General features: G+C 39.7%; 1 protein-coding gene across 1 annotated transcript in view; it reads left to right on the top strand.

Moving 5' to 3' along the window:
* The window catches only part of HBS1L (HBS1 like translational GTPase), a 414,125-nt gene extending 401,660 nt beyond the window's left edge, over positions 1-12,465 (top strand). The window contains exons 15-17 of the mRNA XM_069235198.1: positions 1,619-1,719; positions 8,264-8,408; positions 11,764-12,465. Of these exons, the coding sequence (XP_069091299.1) occupies positions 1,619-1,719; positions 8,264-8,408; positions 11,764-11,775 (258 nt within the window). The 3' untranslated portion in view covers positions 11,776-12,465. The remainder of the gene's footprint in view (positions 1-1,618; positions 1,720-8,263; positions 8,409-11,763) is intronic.
* The last annotated feature ends 4,808 nt before the right edge of the window (positions 12,466-17,273 follow it).

Genomic DNA, 17,273 nt, shown 5'->3' with positions numbered 1-17,273 from the left:
TCCCTACTAGCTCTTTGGGGCACTAGGTCAACTGTGTCTCCTTCATCAGCATCTGTAGCCAAAAATGAGATATTGATCAGCTAATCAGCAACACCTGCCTGCAATTTAAAAATCTTTAAAATGTACTGGTGAAGGTCTTCTGTTAAGATATTCTAGGTCATATAATCACAGATTAAAGATTTGCTTCTATTGTGGACTCTTTTGGGCGTTCCCATTCCTCACCTGCCTTTTTTATTGTTATCAAATATTTCATTAAACCTCTTTTGTTGCTCATGCCCATGAATTCTCAAAGGTCATAACACTTTTCAAACACAGTGTAGCACTTGAGTCCCATCTTTCCCTTGTTAGAACTGCTAAAAATGTTTGAAGTTTTAACATCCGATTAATAGGTGGCAGTCCCATCTCCAAGCGAAGGGCTTCTGCATTTTTCAGAGACCATCGCCTCCTATAATATAGCAGGTGCTGCCCCATCCTTATAGTAGAATTAGTGCTATATTTTAAATTAAGGGTCTCAGAGGCTTTCCTCCTTACTTATTTTTGAATCAAGCAAGTCCTGCCATTGGAGCGAGAGCATTAGTTGATATATTTTTCCATATGGAAATTCCAGTTCAGGCCACCCATAAATGCAGCCCCTAGATATTTGTATCTCTTTCTCCTGGTTAGTATAGTGCCCGTTAGCCACCAATTACAGTTCACATTCCAAGTTCCAAAGCTCATTATTTAGGTTCAATCAGTGTTATTGCTAAGTCTGTTTAGATCACAATATAGACCTAGGGATTCAAACCGCCTCCCTAGGACAGTCAGGGTGCGGACTAGGGTAACTAGATCATCAGCATATACAAGGATATTAGTGTGCTGATCGCTTACTTATGGAGTAACTCCCCTACACCCTTTATAGGCAAGGGTCCTTGGCAGATCAATACAGGGCAAATAATTCTGGGTAAGAGGCACAGGCCTCATTTAGTTAATTAGAAATATTGATCTTGTTAGAAAGCGGTCTGTTTTTTCTCCTACTTGGATCTTGGTCTATTGCATTAAAAAGACACCAAGTCCCGAAACAATGTATGCTGTCTTTTTTGGCTAAATGTATCCAGCACTTGGTGTATTTGCTGGGACTCTAAAGTTTTTTTTTTTTGCATAATATTTCTGTGCTGTATGAAAACATAATATTCTAGTTAACCAGCCCAGAACAACACAAGGTAGATATTTGCTTTAATGTAATGTGAAGTGGGATGTACTTCCAAGTTTAGTGTGTCAATGCGTCATTGAGTTGCCTTTCAGGCCTTTGATACTACAGTGTTGTTGAATAGCAGTATGAAGGCATCATGTTGTGTTTGGAAATTACAGCATTCATTCTGTTGATCGAAGACGTGCTTAATATTGAGGGAACTGCCCATGTACTCCTGCTTCAAGACCTTGTGAAATCACTCCTGTTATGCCTTGCATGCCAGCTCATCCTTCATCACACTGTTATTACTAGTTGCATCTTCGACAGATATCAGCAGTCTCATTTGTTTGTTAACTAAGAATTCCACTCCTCGGTTTAGGTTCTAGTTTACATGTTCCACAGAGTTGCAATCTTTCATTGAGTGTTTTTCGTCATTGTGTATCTTTACAGGTGCTTTTACACTATCAGACTATAAGTGAACCTGCCACAATAAGAAAGTTAGTAAGTGTTCTACACAAGAGTACGGGCGAGGTTGTAAAGAAAAAGCCTAAGTAAGTATTTCATTCAGTATAGCTTCTAACTTGAAATTAAATTTTTTATAATTATTCATTTTAGTGTGTTCTTTAGACTTTATGTAGCCTAAATAGTGCCTCAGCATGTGCTTGATATGCTCTCTTTCGAAATAGATTTCAAAAACACATTACATTAACAATGTAATTAAGGGCCATCTGTATGTTTATTTATATATTTATTGTATTTGCTAAGCGAGTAATTACCCAAAGGTATCCTAGCACTAACGAGTAATATGTTCTGCTTTGTGTACAGCCATGATTTAAGTCGTTTTCTACATTTTTTCAAACGGGTTTCCCTTTTCAAGCGCAAGAGAAGAGAGTTCCCTGTGATGTCTACTTGAGAAGCAAATGATCCTACCTCCTTCTCAAATCTTTTATTTTATGAATCAGAAGCAGATGCATAGACTAAGACCATATTGACCCTCCTGGAGAATACCAATATAAAATCTGCTTAATGAAGTCAGGCACACGTCTAGCCTCAATTTGAAACCAATACACTAACGTTTAAAGATGTTTTTATCTAGATTACCCCCTCCTCCTTTGTTCCCCTCATACTTTTGGCTCCTGCTTACCATGTTTTCTTTCCCTCCCCACTATATACTAGCCACTGCCAAATAATTTTAAAATGCCCTGGCATTGGCAAAGCCAGTATTAGCAACCACCCACTGTAAACATGCAAAAACATTGTTTTTTTTATGCTTTCAATATAGTCACCATATTGCATGACACAAAACTTGACAGCGAAATGTGGAAGCTTTCTGAATGTATAGAACCCATTGTTTTCAGTTTTTTTCAAAATGTCGGCGAACATTACGCAATGTGGTGGCCCATTTTGAAACATTAGAAAACGTTTGTATTCTATCCCTTTGAACAGGGGCCTGCTGCTCTGCTCCTCCCTGGCTCATTTGAAAAATTATATTTTCTTTGCTGTGTTTGATCTGTAAAACTAATCAAATACTTGGAACTCAAAAAAGAAAGAATACTTCTGGTTCGCAAATGTGTTACCTTTTAAGAGTTATGATAAGGGGGCTGTTTGGGTGCTTTGTGTTCCTCTGCCTCAGCTGATTTGCAAGTTTTCCTCATGTTATATAGACAAATGATGCTTTTTTAAAGCCCGTTGGGGCAAGAACGTTACTCTGAACTTGAGAGGATTTGAAAATATTTTAAAAGGTGCTTGGGGGTAGTTCTCTCCAAGTATTGTCTGGGGACTTTAGTTTCAAATGTTTCCTTCTAAAGCACATTGAACCAACAACACTGGTCACATATTGAAAGATTTTGAAGACCCGATCATAGGGTCTTGTACGGGAATTTGTTGCATTACTGGGACAGTGAAATTGATCAAAGTTGGGTTTAAAGAGGTTTTCAATGGCTCCCCACAGTGTAACTTTTATTCCAAAAATGGTGCTTTTTAACAGTAGCTTTGTTAAATTAATAGTATTGACAGAGAACATTGAAGGGATTAGGTAACCTATTCTTCTAATGTTTTTGTAGAATCTAATGCCAGAGGGTGCAATCTACAGTACGTTGTGAAAGCGGTTTGGGTCAGAGAATGATAGCAATAAAAGACCACCTTTAGGGTATTACACCCGCCCCCCAACAAGGTCCGCCTCATCCTCACACACACATACTCCCAAGGATCGTTTTGCATCATAGTACAGTTTTAGTGCTTTGGAACATAAACGTTTTTGTAAGGTGTGTAACTTTAAAAACAAACTTTCGAAAGGAGAGTTTGGGTTTTCTTCCCTGTCTAAGTGAACTGTACCTTTACTTAGAAGAGAGGTTTGCATTTTAAATCAGATTGTTAGGGAAAGTGGTCAGAGCCTGACAGAATGAAAACTACTACAAGAGGATTGTGGATGTTCTTGCCCAAGCAAATATAGCAGGGTGGCTACTAAACATCACTGCTAGATTCTTGTATGGCTATATAACACACTTGCCAAGTTTTCCATATAAGACCCCACCCGGCACACTTAAGTCAGTGGAATTTAGCATCAATTTAAAATTTTATATTTACCAGATAGCACATACCTGCACATTTCTCTGATGCCTATTCCTGTAGTACGCTCAGTTTTCATTAGTGCTCTGTCGCCAAAGCCTTCTGACCAGATTTTGTTTGTGCCCACTTAGGACACCACAAGCTAACTCCATTTTGCCCAGTTTTCTTTTATCTACTGTGTGAAGGTCATTGAGAAGGCTACACTTGATATTACTCCATATTTCTTGAATTCGTTTCTGGAGGTATCTTTATTCACTGCCTTAGCTGGGATTTATATTAGCACCCAAACCCAGTCTTAAAAAGCTAGTTCTGTAAGGTAGAATGCACCTGTTATTTCGAAGACTTGATATTCTTCATATGAGTACACTGTATAAAAATTAAGCATGTTCATCAAAACGAATTTTATTTGCAATTTTAGTAGCTTTGACATCTGAATTGGCTTAAGGTTGTGCACCTGCACGTAAACGTTGAGTTAATATGTTTCAGATGCCATATATAGAAAGTTATAATGCTCTTTTTGACTTGCGGCCTTTTTCTTTAAATCTGAATTGAGTTAACCTTGTGCTTTCACATTCAAATGAATTTTATATTCTTCAGATCCATTATTTAAACGATTCTTATGTTTGTATGTGTGGAGTCTGCATATACAGTAGTGTGATAGCACTATTGAGGAAAAAACTTACCACGTTGGACTAGCATGCCAACTAAATATTGTAACACAAAATTGAAAGTCTGAAGAAAGAAGACTCTTTTTTTCATTTTTAATAGAATGTGTAGAACACCAGGACTTCAAACAGTAACAGTTTCTTACTCATAGCCAGTGAATGGGTATCCTAATAGGCATGATGTCTTGTGCCAGTAAGGACATTCGCTGTAGCTTTCTAACCAGCTTGTCATGCTGACCAAGGTAGATTGACTTGCCATAGCCAAGCCATAATTGTACTAAAGAATTGACTTTTGGGATGTGATCCTTTTTGTCTTCTAAAACAAAATCTTCCTAAGGAACTTGATATGCCAGAAGTAACTGTTGGACACCTTGGTTACCTTAAGTTCCAATGACATGATCACATCAATATCCTTGCCCAAATTGTAAGCAGGTTTAGAAGAGAAAGGTAATAGGCAGAGGACCTTCGGCCAGATGGAAGGGCTCCATTTTATGCAAGGTATTTTTAATAATGAGGATCTATTTTTTTGCCTGTCTGTCATCCGCTAGTTTTCACCTCAATTGTGACTGATGCTTCTTCCCTCTGCTCGGAAGGTTCTGAATGATATTAATTGATTCAGAATTTCTAGTTTCTTGAGATGCAGAGGTACCGCATCAACCTACAACTGGATATTTAGTTGGCACCCAAGTTGTTCTGAACATTACTCAGTGGTCGAGTGGTTCAGGTCCTCACAAACAACATGACTGACGTGGTATTTCAACAAACATTGCAGTTTGAGTTCTCATCCTCTGTGCCTAGAAGTGTTAAGACTGTGGCTCTGAGCTGCAGCTCATGATGTCCCGCTGTTGGTGACTGTTGGGATGGAAAAGTCCTCTACATGGTAACAGACATGCACTCCTGCCTGGAGTGCTCAGCTGTACTGATGCCTGGATCCCTAAAGGTGATTTTTTTTCATTTTCATAGGCAAACACGGATAATGTGTGTGCACCGTGACATAGACCTTTGTGTGCATGGTGTATGCATGAGTTTGAGATGCAGTATCTGAAGGATGTAGTGCTGCCCAGCCTGTACAGGATAAGTGCACGTTGAGTATACGTGCACTTGTATATGGTACAACTCATGAAGGATGCAGTGTATGCATGTTGAGTGCAAGTGTTGGAAGTATGCATGCCTATTAGTGGTACAGTACATAAAGGAGACATTGCTGGGCAGTCCATGCAAGTTGAATGCAAGTGCTGGGTGTATGTGTGCCTCTGAATGGTACAGTATATGGAGAATACAGTATTGCACAGCGTGTGTATGCTGTATACATGCCCTCGATGTATATGTTCCTGTGGATAGTATAGTACCCTATACCATCCATATATGGTGGAAGGTCCTGGGGTTCATTTTAGGAAACCAAGACCTCCATGGTGAAACATGGAGTTGGAGGTTGAGTAATTTCTCCCACCCCCAGAAAGATTTGTAAATTGCTATTAAAACAGTTGAGATGAGAGGTAGAACTGTGCACAAGATTAGGGGATCATATACATGTAAAAGTGATTATGTAATATATATTTTGAAATGTAGCTGCCCTAAAATCTATGTAGGAAGTACCAAGATTCAGGTCCATAAAACGTATCTTACAACATTTACATGCTGTTCAGAACATAGATGATAGTTACCCAGTTGCAAAACATATTCATGAGGTACACGGAGGGGATGTAAGGATCTCAAATACAGTGTAATTGATGGTATTTTAAAGGATATAAGAGTTGGAGACAGAGAAAAGAAACAGGATTTTAGAATCAAGGTATATATTAGCATTTGACACCAAATAACCGTATGGATTGAACAAGAGTGAAGAATTATATATACATCTAAACAGCTAAAATTGTTAGATAACAAGACATTATACCTTATATATGATAAAATGATTCATATTTAAATTTTCTCGTAAGAGAATTATTGTGAGCAAACAATTGGCTGAAGAGTTATTTGTATGTTGAGTGAATGTTACAATGGGCCATATGTAGCATTATATATTCAAATGATGATATTTAATGGTTATTTTATCCAATACTTGTGGGAGGATCACAATTGCCACTGAGTGAGCCCACTGGGGCGTTAATGTAGTATTGGTGTTATTAGCAGAGTTATTGATCAAAATGTGGCATGAAAATTATGTATTCTGATGTTTTGGTCGGTATTGCTAATGTCTGTATTCAGCATAGACTCATTGATGGCCAAATTATGCAACCATCCTTGTCATTGTGTACCTTGGTCCTTTTCACGAGTGTGAGTAAAATTGTATATAATGCATGGTATATGTTTTGAATTAGATTTATAATGAAATTATGGCATTTTCATTTTAAATAATGTAGTTTAATTAAGAATATTGCTGATTTGATCATGTGATGTTATAAATTGTAAACAAACATGGCACGAGACAGGTTGACGAAGGCAGTAATGCCGAAACGCGTTCCTGTGAAGTGTTAATAAATTTCTACTATAATTTTCCTTGGAGTGCCGATCTTCTGTGAAGCAAATAGAAAGTGTTGGTTTTAATAAATATATATATATGTATAGATAGATAGATGTAGATAGATACATATAGATAGATACATATAGATAGATAGATATAGATAGATATATATGAGAGAGCAAAATTAGAGATAACTCTGGGTAGTTCCCAGGTTTAGGTGGAGAGCACCTCCAGTAAGGAGCACCCTGCAACACCACCGCCACTCTAGATTTTCTCACCTCGAATGTCTGTTTATCTAGCAAAGTTTTTAAGCATAGGATCAGCACAGTGCCACCCACGCAGAGCTAGACAGGGACAAATTATTTTGCCATTTGTACAGCAAAATCTTTAAGCATAGGATTGACACAGTGCCATCCTCGCCGAGTTGTAAAATGACAAAAGCCATTCACCACTCCAGGCACAGTATTACAGCATTGGACTGGTAACATACCATCCAAGTCAAACAAGAATGAGTAAAAGCAACCCTTGGCACGTTTTGCTATCATTAAAGTTCTTCAGAGAGGTTTAGCTTTGTCTAGATACAAGGGCACACCCAGTATAAGTCAAAACAAACCCTTTCAGGGTTAGAGTGACGCATAAATTATGCAAAAAAGAAGAGAGAACGCTGGTTAGTTCCAAAGTTTAGGTGGAGAGCAGCTCCAGTAAGGAGTACCCTGCAACACCAGTAACAGCTCGGCGAGGATGCCACTGTGTCTGTATTCTGCTTACTCCAGCAGGCCACCATCCCTCTGATGGTAACCAATCATAGTGAGCCTCAGTTTGTGACCTGCTTCATGAGTATTGATGAGGTAAGTCAAATAGCGACACGCTATAATTCAGAATTTTGTGAACCCACCTATTAGTACAAAGGTTGATTCTCAGAATTTTACACTGAACACGATTTGTGACCAGTGTTTTGTATTTGTGGCCCCCTAATTACTTAGTAATTTGCCTGCTTCACATTATTACAAGTAGATCTGCTCATCACAGCTGTTATGGACCATGCCTTCTTGTAATATTAGGAGTCTTTCCTATTAAAAAGAATATTTTTGCAATATGCTGTCCAAGTGGAGTGTTCAGAGCTGCCTCTTAGTCCAACCTTGCTTAGGTTTAACGAATTAAATAGTAGATTATCTGCAGACCTCTCTAAATAAGAGAACAGTTCTGTATGTTGCTGATACTGTAGCCATACAAATTAATGACTGAAAATAAATTATGTAGTAGTTAACCACTAGGTGATCTTTTTCCTCTCCAGTACATACATACTGTATTAAAATTAAAGATCAAAAGTTGTTGACTCAAAGAATGGTTTGTATGTGACCATTAAACTAAACTAAATTTCATGTGTTTCTTTTACAGGTGCTTGACCAAAGGCCAGAATGCTTTAATCGAACTACAGACCCAGCGGCCAATAGCTCTCGAGCTGTACAAAGACTTTAAGGAACTTGGGAGATTCATGCTGCGCTACAGTGGCTCGACAATAGCTGCTGGAGTGGTCACTGAGGTAGCCTATTAACGTTTTGTCTATGGAAAATGCTAACAATCCAGCAACTGGTTTACAGATGCTCCATACAAATTAAGCAAAGTGCCAGGAAAGCCACAGGCTGTTAATTATCAACAAAGGAAATGGTATTCTTACAAAAGAAAGAATGGGTTTTTCATGAAAAAGTAGGAGAGCAAAAATAAAGTTGCATCTGTTAAATAGATTAAAGTGAGCGAGTCAGCGGACCCAGTGATGAGGAGAGATACAAAGATAACACTGATTAAAATACCATTAAAAATAGGGCACATAACAAAGTGAAAACGGTTTGTCAAACACCATTACCGGACAGGTGGCAGAACAAAAAGGAGTGAATCTGCAGAATGAGTACTACCCAGAGGAAAAAATATATATCTTAGATTGGTGACCTGCAAGTGAAAGCACAAAAAATAAATGAGTGAAGGTGATAAAAAGGGTATGCGACAGTTAACAAAAATGAGAACATCAAAGAACTGAAATCTACCAATTAAGATTAAGAAGCTTAAGGGCCCTCTTTATCTATGGTGTGTTCAGCTACCATTCATATACTGTGGCCACCCATCATAGCATACATAGAACCATTGGTCATCCCCTTCGGCTTTTGGTCCTCTGGCAGATTGAGGGTCGGCATTTTATCTGAAAAGAAGTGCATTTCGGTGCTGGAGCTGGTGGATCAATAATTTCCTTTGCCAAAGCCTTTTTCAATTCATTATGTTTTTTTTTTCTAGTCCTCCTTATGTGCTCGCTTTATAGTAATTAAAAACTGATAGTAACTTTTATTCACATCACTATTCCGATTATATGTAGTAGTTACTTTTTTAATTTAAATTTTTTCTTGCAAGCTCGTAGCCACCACGTTTAGGCAGTGACATTTTTTAATTTTTTGGGGGTATGTTTCCAAGTAGAAATAAAAATATATACTTAACTATCACCAGTTTGCTAAGAATGACATTGGCTTTTCCTGTGTTTATCTCTCCCGTTAATGTTTATCAGCGTCTGTACTTCTTCTTGTATTTAATTGTGTTATGTACAGTCCTGACTCCCATTTAGGCTTGTTTTGCAATTTAGAAAGCAAAATACACAAATAAACGCCACCTGAGCTCTTAAAGCAATCTTACAAGGAAATCAATAAGAAAGAATCTCTCTTATTCTAAACAAACACGACTTGCGAGGATTTGGACATCCTAAATTGAACATTCACATCAGCTTATGAGTTTTGAGCTAAAGACCTAATTGATATCACTGTGGTCATAATAGGTTAAATCCAGTTCGATTTCGTCACTCTTGTGTTAATCTGTATTCACCCTAGCCCTATATTTCGTAGTTAAACTTAGAGCAATCACACACTGAAAAGTACAATAGACCACTAACTAAAATACAAAACCCAGACTGTACAAAATTAGACTCAATAGGACCTCACATGTATTCTCTATTAAACCAGTAGGAGCAATCACTATGTCACAAGAACCAGACAAATCTATACCTGACTGCTTTGACTCCTGTGAGAGCCCAGAAGCACAGGGAAAAAAACCCAAAGAATGGAGGTTTAAAAGCCTTATGATTATGGTGTCCTGTATCTTGTGTCACATTCCTGATATGGGCGGTGGTACAGCTGTAATTGAGGCAAGTTGCTTTGACTCCACTAACAGCAGACCGCACGATTCTGTCCAATGTAGTGCCACTTGCCTTTACCCGTTGGTGGCTAAGGCATTGGAAAATATGGTAAACTTCTGAAGCAATGTATTGAACCAAGCAACAGTAGTTTAAGCTCAAGCTTTATTCCAGTCAGTTCACGGTTCAGAAGCAGTGTTGATAGATGACGTAGACTACCCAAGACACATCCTTGATGGTAGTGCCATTGCAGCTTTTATTCTTTTCGATTTGTCAGCCTCTGACCCCATTGAACATGATGTTCTGAGTACCCACGTTGAAACCTTGGGAATAATAAGACAGACACTAGCCTGGCTAAAATGCTTTCTAGGTGGATAAATGCAGGCAATGACTCTTCAGGCTGATTTCTGTGCTATCAAATGTGGGGTGTTCCACAGGGTCAGCTCCCTGTTTACTACCTACAACGTATATGCAACCCCTCTAGGCTTATCTGATTTTTAAGTTGGCTGTTATGCTGATGTGGGCAATAGGCGGATCATTCATAAAGTGGACAGTAACTCCAGTTTTCAAACTGTATGTCCTCTTGCGATGTGGATGGCCATAACCCATTAAGCTAAACTCTCACAAAACTGAAGTTCTGTTTGTAGGAGGCCAGCCCACTGTCTGATTAGAAACGTAGTGGCAGGAATCTCTGTACATTGACCCTGTGCAAGATGTATGGAAACGTAGGCTTTCCTCTAATATCTTGCACTGGGTGCCTCAAAACTGAAAATGATCCTTCTCCTTCTGCCAACATTTAGTACGCGGTTAATCTAGATGGGGATTTTTTCTTGTTTGGACTACCGGAATACAAACGTTTTTGTGGATCGTAAGGGTTTGGTTGCTTACCGGCTAGCAATGCAAAACGTATCAACAATTTGGGCATCAATATGGACTTGAACTCTTCAAATGAACCTATGTTTCTAACAGGTTCTTTATCAAATTCTTCTGTGTGAGCCCTAAATTAAGGTTCTCTGGGTATCTCACTTTTTGTCTTCTTGGTTCAATCTATATCTGCCCTCTCGAACTGTAAGAATGACATCAATGGGCTTGAATGGCTGTCCCTCATTTTCATTTTTTGCTGTTTGAGAGTCAATCCTTCTCGTTCCTGCTACCTGAACAGTGGAACGAAATGCCATGTTGCTTGTGGATCAAAACTAGTGAATTTTAGGAGAGAATTTGTGGCCTAGTGTCTAGAGCGACCAACCATGAAACCTAGAGAACCAGATTCAAATCCGGCCCGTGCTTCAAAAAAGGGGAAACAATGTATGCAGTAGTCTATTTTGATTGTAAAACGCTTTAATATCAGGCTAAGTTTGTGCTATAAAAACTGCAAAAAAAATGTTACACGAGTTTTGCCCGATTTCGGGTTCTTAAAGTGTAATGAACGGTTTGGTTGCTTTAATACCAGCACGTCCTGGTTGTTAGTGGTCGTGCTATGTAAGTTTGCATCATTCATTCATTTTAATTGCAGTAAGATAGCAAACCAATTCTGGCAACGCCCAGAAACCAGCGATGCCCAACTTTTCCTTACAGTAACTGGTTTATTTGACTAGGCGCATGCGTATTGATCTGTCTTTAATGAAGTGTTATATTTATATAGTTAAACTCTGCCAACTAGGATTTTTCTACGGTGTCCTCATTGTCCTACTTATTGTTTTCGAAGCATATCACCATATTTTTTTTTCAGATAAAAGAATGATATCGGTAACCACAAACAGGATTTCCATAAACCAGCTGAGTAATATCTGATGGCTCCACTTCTGAGCTTCACCAACCCAGGACATGTGCAATTAAACACAACGGCGAAGGAAAACCTCAACAGACGTTCAACGCAGCACACACCTTTCATAGCACGGCCTCTTTACGCCGAAACGGGACGTTCAACTGACAAAATAAACACCATCTCCGTGAGAAGAGTTACACTTTCTCATTTCAGTAGTAGTTCTCGGCCTCAGGTGGCTGGTGCCAAGCAACGTTACCGAAACTTGAGCTACACGCAAGCAGTGGCCTCAGAAATGACTGACTCGTCAGAAAGCAAGCTACTTCCAGCACACCGCTGTCCTGTTTACAGTTTTATTTTAGCTCTTTCATTTGCTGCATTTCTGCACGTTCTTCAAGTAGAGTAATTTAATTTGGTTTAATATATTTAAAGATCACTCGGAACTTTTATTTAGCTGACTCTATGGAACACAACATAAGATGCATAGGATTGTACTATTAATGGCTGTTTAATTATCTATAATGCGGTGTATGCCTAACAAACAGATAGATCTCAAACAAAAATAAACTTATTTTCTTGGCCATTCAGTAGAACATATGCCAGTAGTGGCTAATTTTATTAAAATGAATCGAGACGTTGGTGAGATATTATTAAAGTCCGCAAATCGGAGCATAATATAGTGTGGTGTTTTTATTCTGTTTTGGATGGGAATCTGTGATTGTGGAAGTGGCATATTGTTGCTTGCCTCTGCGTATGGATGGGATTATGCAAACGTTTTGTGGTCTGAGATTTGATTCAAGGCAAATCGTTCAAATGTAATGGAAATTGATAGAGCCTTCACTTCTGCTTAGCTTGGGCTTTGAAGTCCATGCATTTGTTTTGCATTATGCTCGCAAGCTACACAGTTAATGCGTCCAGTAACTGGAAATCATGGTCTCGTGCATGCCCATCCCGCTTTAGTAGTGCATAATGAATTGAACATATGCTATTTTGTTATTGTTTGTTACAGTCATAGGGCATCAGTCTTGTCACATAAAATATTGTCAGTGCAACAACAGATTATGAATTAGAGTAAACCTATTGGCATTTTATCTATATTGTTTGTATATGAAATTTGGACATAACTATAGGAACCTTTTAAACACATGATGTACATACATATGAATTGACCAGCACAATAAGTATTGGATTGAAGTTGTGAATGTCATCGATAATGTCCTTGACGAGAGGGCAAGCCTTTGATGTAGCCAGGACTCCAGAAAGAGGAGAGTTATACTTGCTCCATTCAGTGTGATGAGTGGAAACAGATACAGGAGTTTTAGAACATTGGAAGTTAAAAGCTATGATGTCTTCAAATATGAATTCTTAAATTTTTTCCTAGTCTTCTGAACCACTACAGTTGTAATAGTTAAATGTTGTACCTTTGTATGCTACTGTCACGGCGGCCCTCTCATGGCATATGGGGGGTTGCCAAAATGTTCTTGCACATGGGCAACAACCTGATCGGTTTAAAGCCGCTCTCCTCACACTTTTCATGTATTCCACTCTACAGGGCTCCCTACTGGACCTCGCTCCCTCCAACACTTTCCTCTTCGTCACAGGGCACACTAGTCTTGGCAAGCAGGCAGGTGATGATGCCCCAGGGCAGGTGGTTTTGATTTCTCTGGGTGATGTCTCCTCACCTAGCATGGAGACTAGCAGTCACTGGCCCCCAGTCCTGTTCACAGGCAAAAGTCTTTCAGAGCTTTCCCTCCTCACACAGCCTGTCTGGCTGCTTGCCAGATGACAAATAGTTGGGGGCTCAACCTCCCTTCTTATAGTTCTTTTCCAGACACCAAATGTGATTGAGTCTTTAAAGTTTTATATTTTATGTAGGTTTCTGCTTCTTTTGAAGTGTGCCCTCCTTTTCATGTTCCTTCCTGAATGCGTTCTGCCACAGCAGGCACAACTCTGAAGCTAATAGTCCATAACAGAATTCATTGGAGTGACCAGAGTTCACATCTGGATGTCAGCCATCCTGGTATGTGCATCAAAAGCTTAATCCCAGACCCCCAGCGCTTCTCTTTATGATTTTCTTCTTAGCCCCATCTCCCTTCCTGACGTGTCCAGGCCCCTTCCTTTGGTGGCACATACACTGAAATTGAAAGAATAACTCCTTGTGATCTATCACGGAATCAAAGGGAAGACTTTTGAAATGTGCAGGGAGTCTTTTGCTTCCAGTGTGTCCCCTTCCTTCTCACACGAATGCAGCAATTAACAAATATGTTTTGGGGAATTACTCTCCTCCTCATGTCTTTACCACGCATGCCTGGGCTTCCTAAAATGAAACGCAGGGTCCTCCATACAATGTATCATTGCAGGCACATTTACTCAGTGTGCACTCTCGGCAAACTTACAGTGCAGCACTGCTACCTAATGTATTGTACCCTTACATCTACACATGCATTCAGTACACACACTCAGTCTGATTGCACCATGCAGTAGTTAAGCTTTCCTATATTCAGCCAGGGTGTGCCTATTTTAAAACACACACGTTGCCAGCTCTCACACTCACTATCTGCACGCTACATCACACTTCACTTATTGTACTTGATGCAAGCACCCAGCGCATGCAATCCCTACGCACGCACTGTAGAGAACTACATCTCTTATGTAAGGTATTTCTGTCAGGCATACATACAACCCACATGTGTACTAACCACATGTCCTGCATAGTACTGCACCATCCTTGTACTAAACCTTTCCCAGAAACTCGTACAACTAACGCAGAGACATTACTATGCTGCGCAGAACGCCTCTTCTTCCTGATGTAGGCCAAAGGTGAGCTAAGCACACAGCAGCCAAACTTTTAAAAAGGTGAATGAGCCTCTAGGCCTCAGTCCAGTAACACTGCATAAAAAGGTCCTGTTCACTACTACTGATCACTACACAGTAATGCTGCCACCACCACGCTCGTGCTGCTACTTCCTGGTGAAGGCTGCAGCCTTCCACCACTATGAGTAGCACTTTGAGTGCCCCTCTCGGTCCCCCAAGACAGCAATCCGTGAGACAGGCCTATGTCATGGTGCACACACATGATCCATCTTTGCCTATGACAAAAAAATTGCATTAGGGATCCAGACAACAGTACAGCTGGGCACTCAGGGAAGGGGTACATGTCTTTTAACATACAGAGTATATTTCCTTACCCACAGCCACATGTTTGTTTCTTATCTCTTGCATGACTTTCACCAAGTCTGCGTGCAAGACACCAAAGGATTGACCTCAGAAAACCAGAACTAATGTACGTGGCAATCCACTACTAGCAGAATCTGGAAAAATCCTAAATCGAATTAGGAAGGTTCAGGAAGAAGGTTGATACCTTAATTATTTCAGTGAGGTTTGCAGTCAGATATTTGTGACATAGGCCTGTGGCATTCATTTTGAATAGCTGGTGACATGTAAGGAGCGCTTTACAATGGAAAGAATGTTGTGAGGACCCTTTTTTCCCCTGCAACACTGCAGCTTGAAATGCGGCTTCCCCGTGCATGAGCCTTGTTGGTAAGATCAACAGACGTGTCCATCAGTTAAGCAGCTTAAACCAGGATTAGGGGTGTTAATTTATTTGTTATTCTTATTTTTGTTTTACTTTTTGTCAACAATATCAGAATAATCAAAGAGTATAAAATACACAACTCATCTCACGTTATTTCAAAATAGTTGGGACAAGAGTCCCTCATGGGTTACTGACTGTAAAATTGTGCCTCCATTTTGTGTGTTCCCATAGACCCTCCAATTTGGAGGTCATTTTTCACAAGCTTTATAGAAGTTAGAGTGAGCAAGCCCTGAACAGGTAAACGTATTGGATAATAATTGTGGCACCCGTTGTTCTAAAGTAAAATTAATTAGAATAAAAAATCAAATTATATTACATATACATGATTCTTCGAATATATCAAAACAACCACTAGCTATAATCTATAATTATTTAATATTTACATCTTAGTAAATTCTTAGTTTGAATTTCCTATTGTTTACATCATCCAATTAAACAATCAATCCTTAATATATTTCACAAGTCCCAATTATATCAGTCCATATAATTCCTAGTGCGCTTCATACACTGAGGTTGTTATATTAGTTTCCAAAGTCCATTTAATTCAAAACTGATGTTCCTATGAAATTTATTTTCACCTCCGATTTGAATAAGAATCCACATTGGAATAAAAAATTGTCCAAGTTCCTTGAAACAACCTCTCAGCCAACACGTGTTTCGTCATTTGACTTCCTCAGGGCTGGGATATAGTTGCTCCTTATAGTATAATAATCTGTTGAGATGAGATGAGATTCCATCCTGTCCAGTAGAGTCAAGATACTGACGTGTTGATTCGTGTTGGCTCGACGTGTTGTGGACATGTTTTGTTTCCCCCCACACGAGAGATAAAAGTATCTGACATGTGGCCCCACATAGATACTATTTATGTGAACTATGACAAGCTGAGCAGGCTAAAGGCGCTATTGTTTCAAAAACAGGTTGCCTTGACATCCGCAAAAGAGACGTATGCTCTCTAGATTGTGAGATCATCAGCCTAGATGCAATCCCTATTAAATGCCAACTTCCCCAAGCACTTTGGAGAACTGGTATCCAGAATATTCAATGCTTCAAGCACTACTGGGATTGTTCACTTCTTTAAGGCTGTCAGGTCTGGTTTCGTTTCCATCTTCCAGACTGTCTTCGGAGTCATCCCGTCAGCCATCCACTCGCTCTTTTCAAGTGTGTTTGGTGGCTTTCCAATTATTTTGGCTTTGATTGGCGGACTACTACTGCTATTTCTTCTGATTCGCAGTGGTTGTTTCTTTCCAGCAACGCAGAGCAATGGAGCAGCTCCCACCAATTCCACTGTGCCGTGAGCGCATGGTTCGGATCTTCGGTGCACCCTTGCTGGTGGAATTGGAGCATGACTGGTCGTTGTCATTTCGGCCCCTTCTCTGGTGCGTACAACCAGTCTTCCGCTGTACATGGTGTCTCTTTGAACATCTGACTATGGTTTGTCTTGCTGTTGCACCAACATCTCCTGTGGACCACGCACTGCTGATGTCCCCGAAGAGGGTTCATACACGGTCATGCCCCTTGAGACTGAGGTTGCTCCGCGAGGCCACCTATGAGCCTTCCGTTTTGAGATCTACCACAGATGAGGACACTGCAACGGATAACGTTACACCAGGAAATACTGCTCACTACTGCTCTGTGGATCCGTTTGTCCGCCCAGCTCTCGAATTTACATCAGATGATGTTAACTCATTTTTGAGGTTCGTGACTTTCGTGACTTTGAGGTTTTTGACTTTGAGGTTCGTGGTTGGTGACTTCGATGACTCTTCAAGATCATGCGTACCACACATAATTTGATTTTCCATTCTCGTTTTAAAATTGTGCACTTCAATTAACTAGCTTTGGCACGCTGTGCTTGTCATGGTTGACATTAACATCTCTGTATGTG

Source organism: Pleurodeles waltl, chromosome 5 (assembly GCF_031143425.1).
Source record: "Pleurodeles waltl isolate 20211129_DDA chromosome 5, aPleWal1.hap1.20221129, whole genome shotgun sequence".
Taxonomy (NCBI): Eukaryota; Metazoa; Chordata; class Amphibia; order Caudata; family Salamandridae; genus Pleurodeles; species Pleurodeles waltl.
Note: the sequence above shows the minus strand (reverse complement) of the source record. Positions and strands in the feature narration are given on the sequence as shown.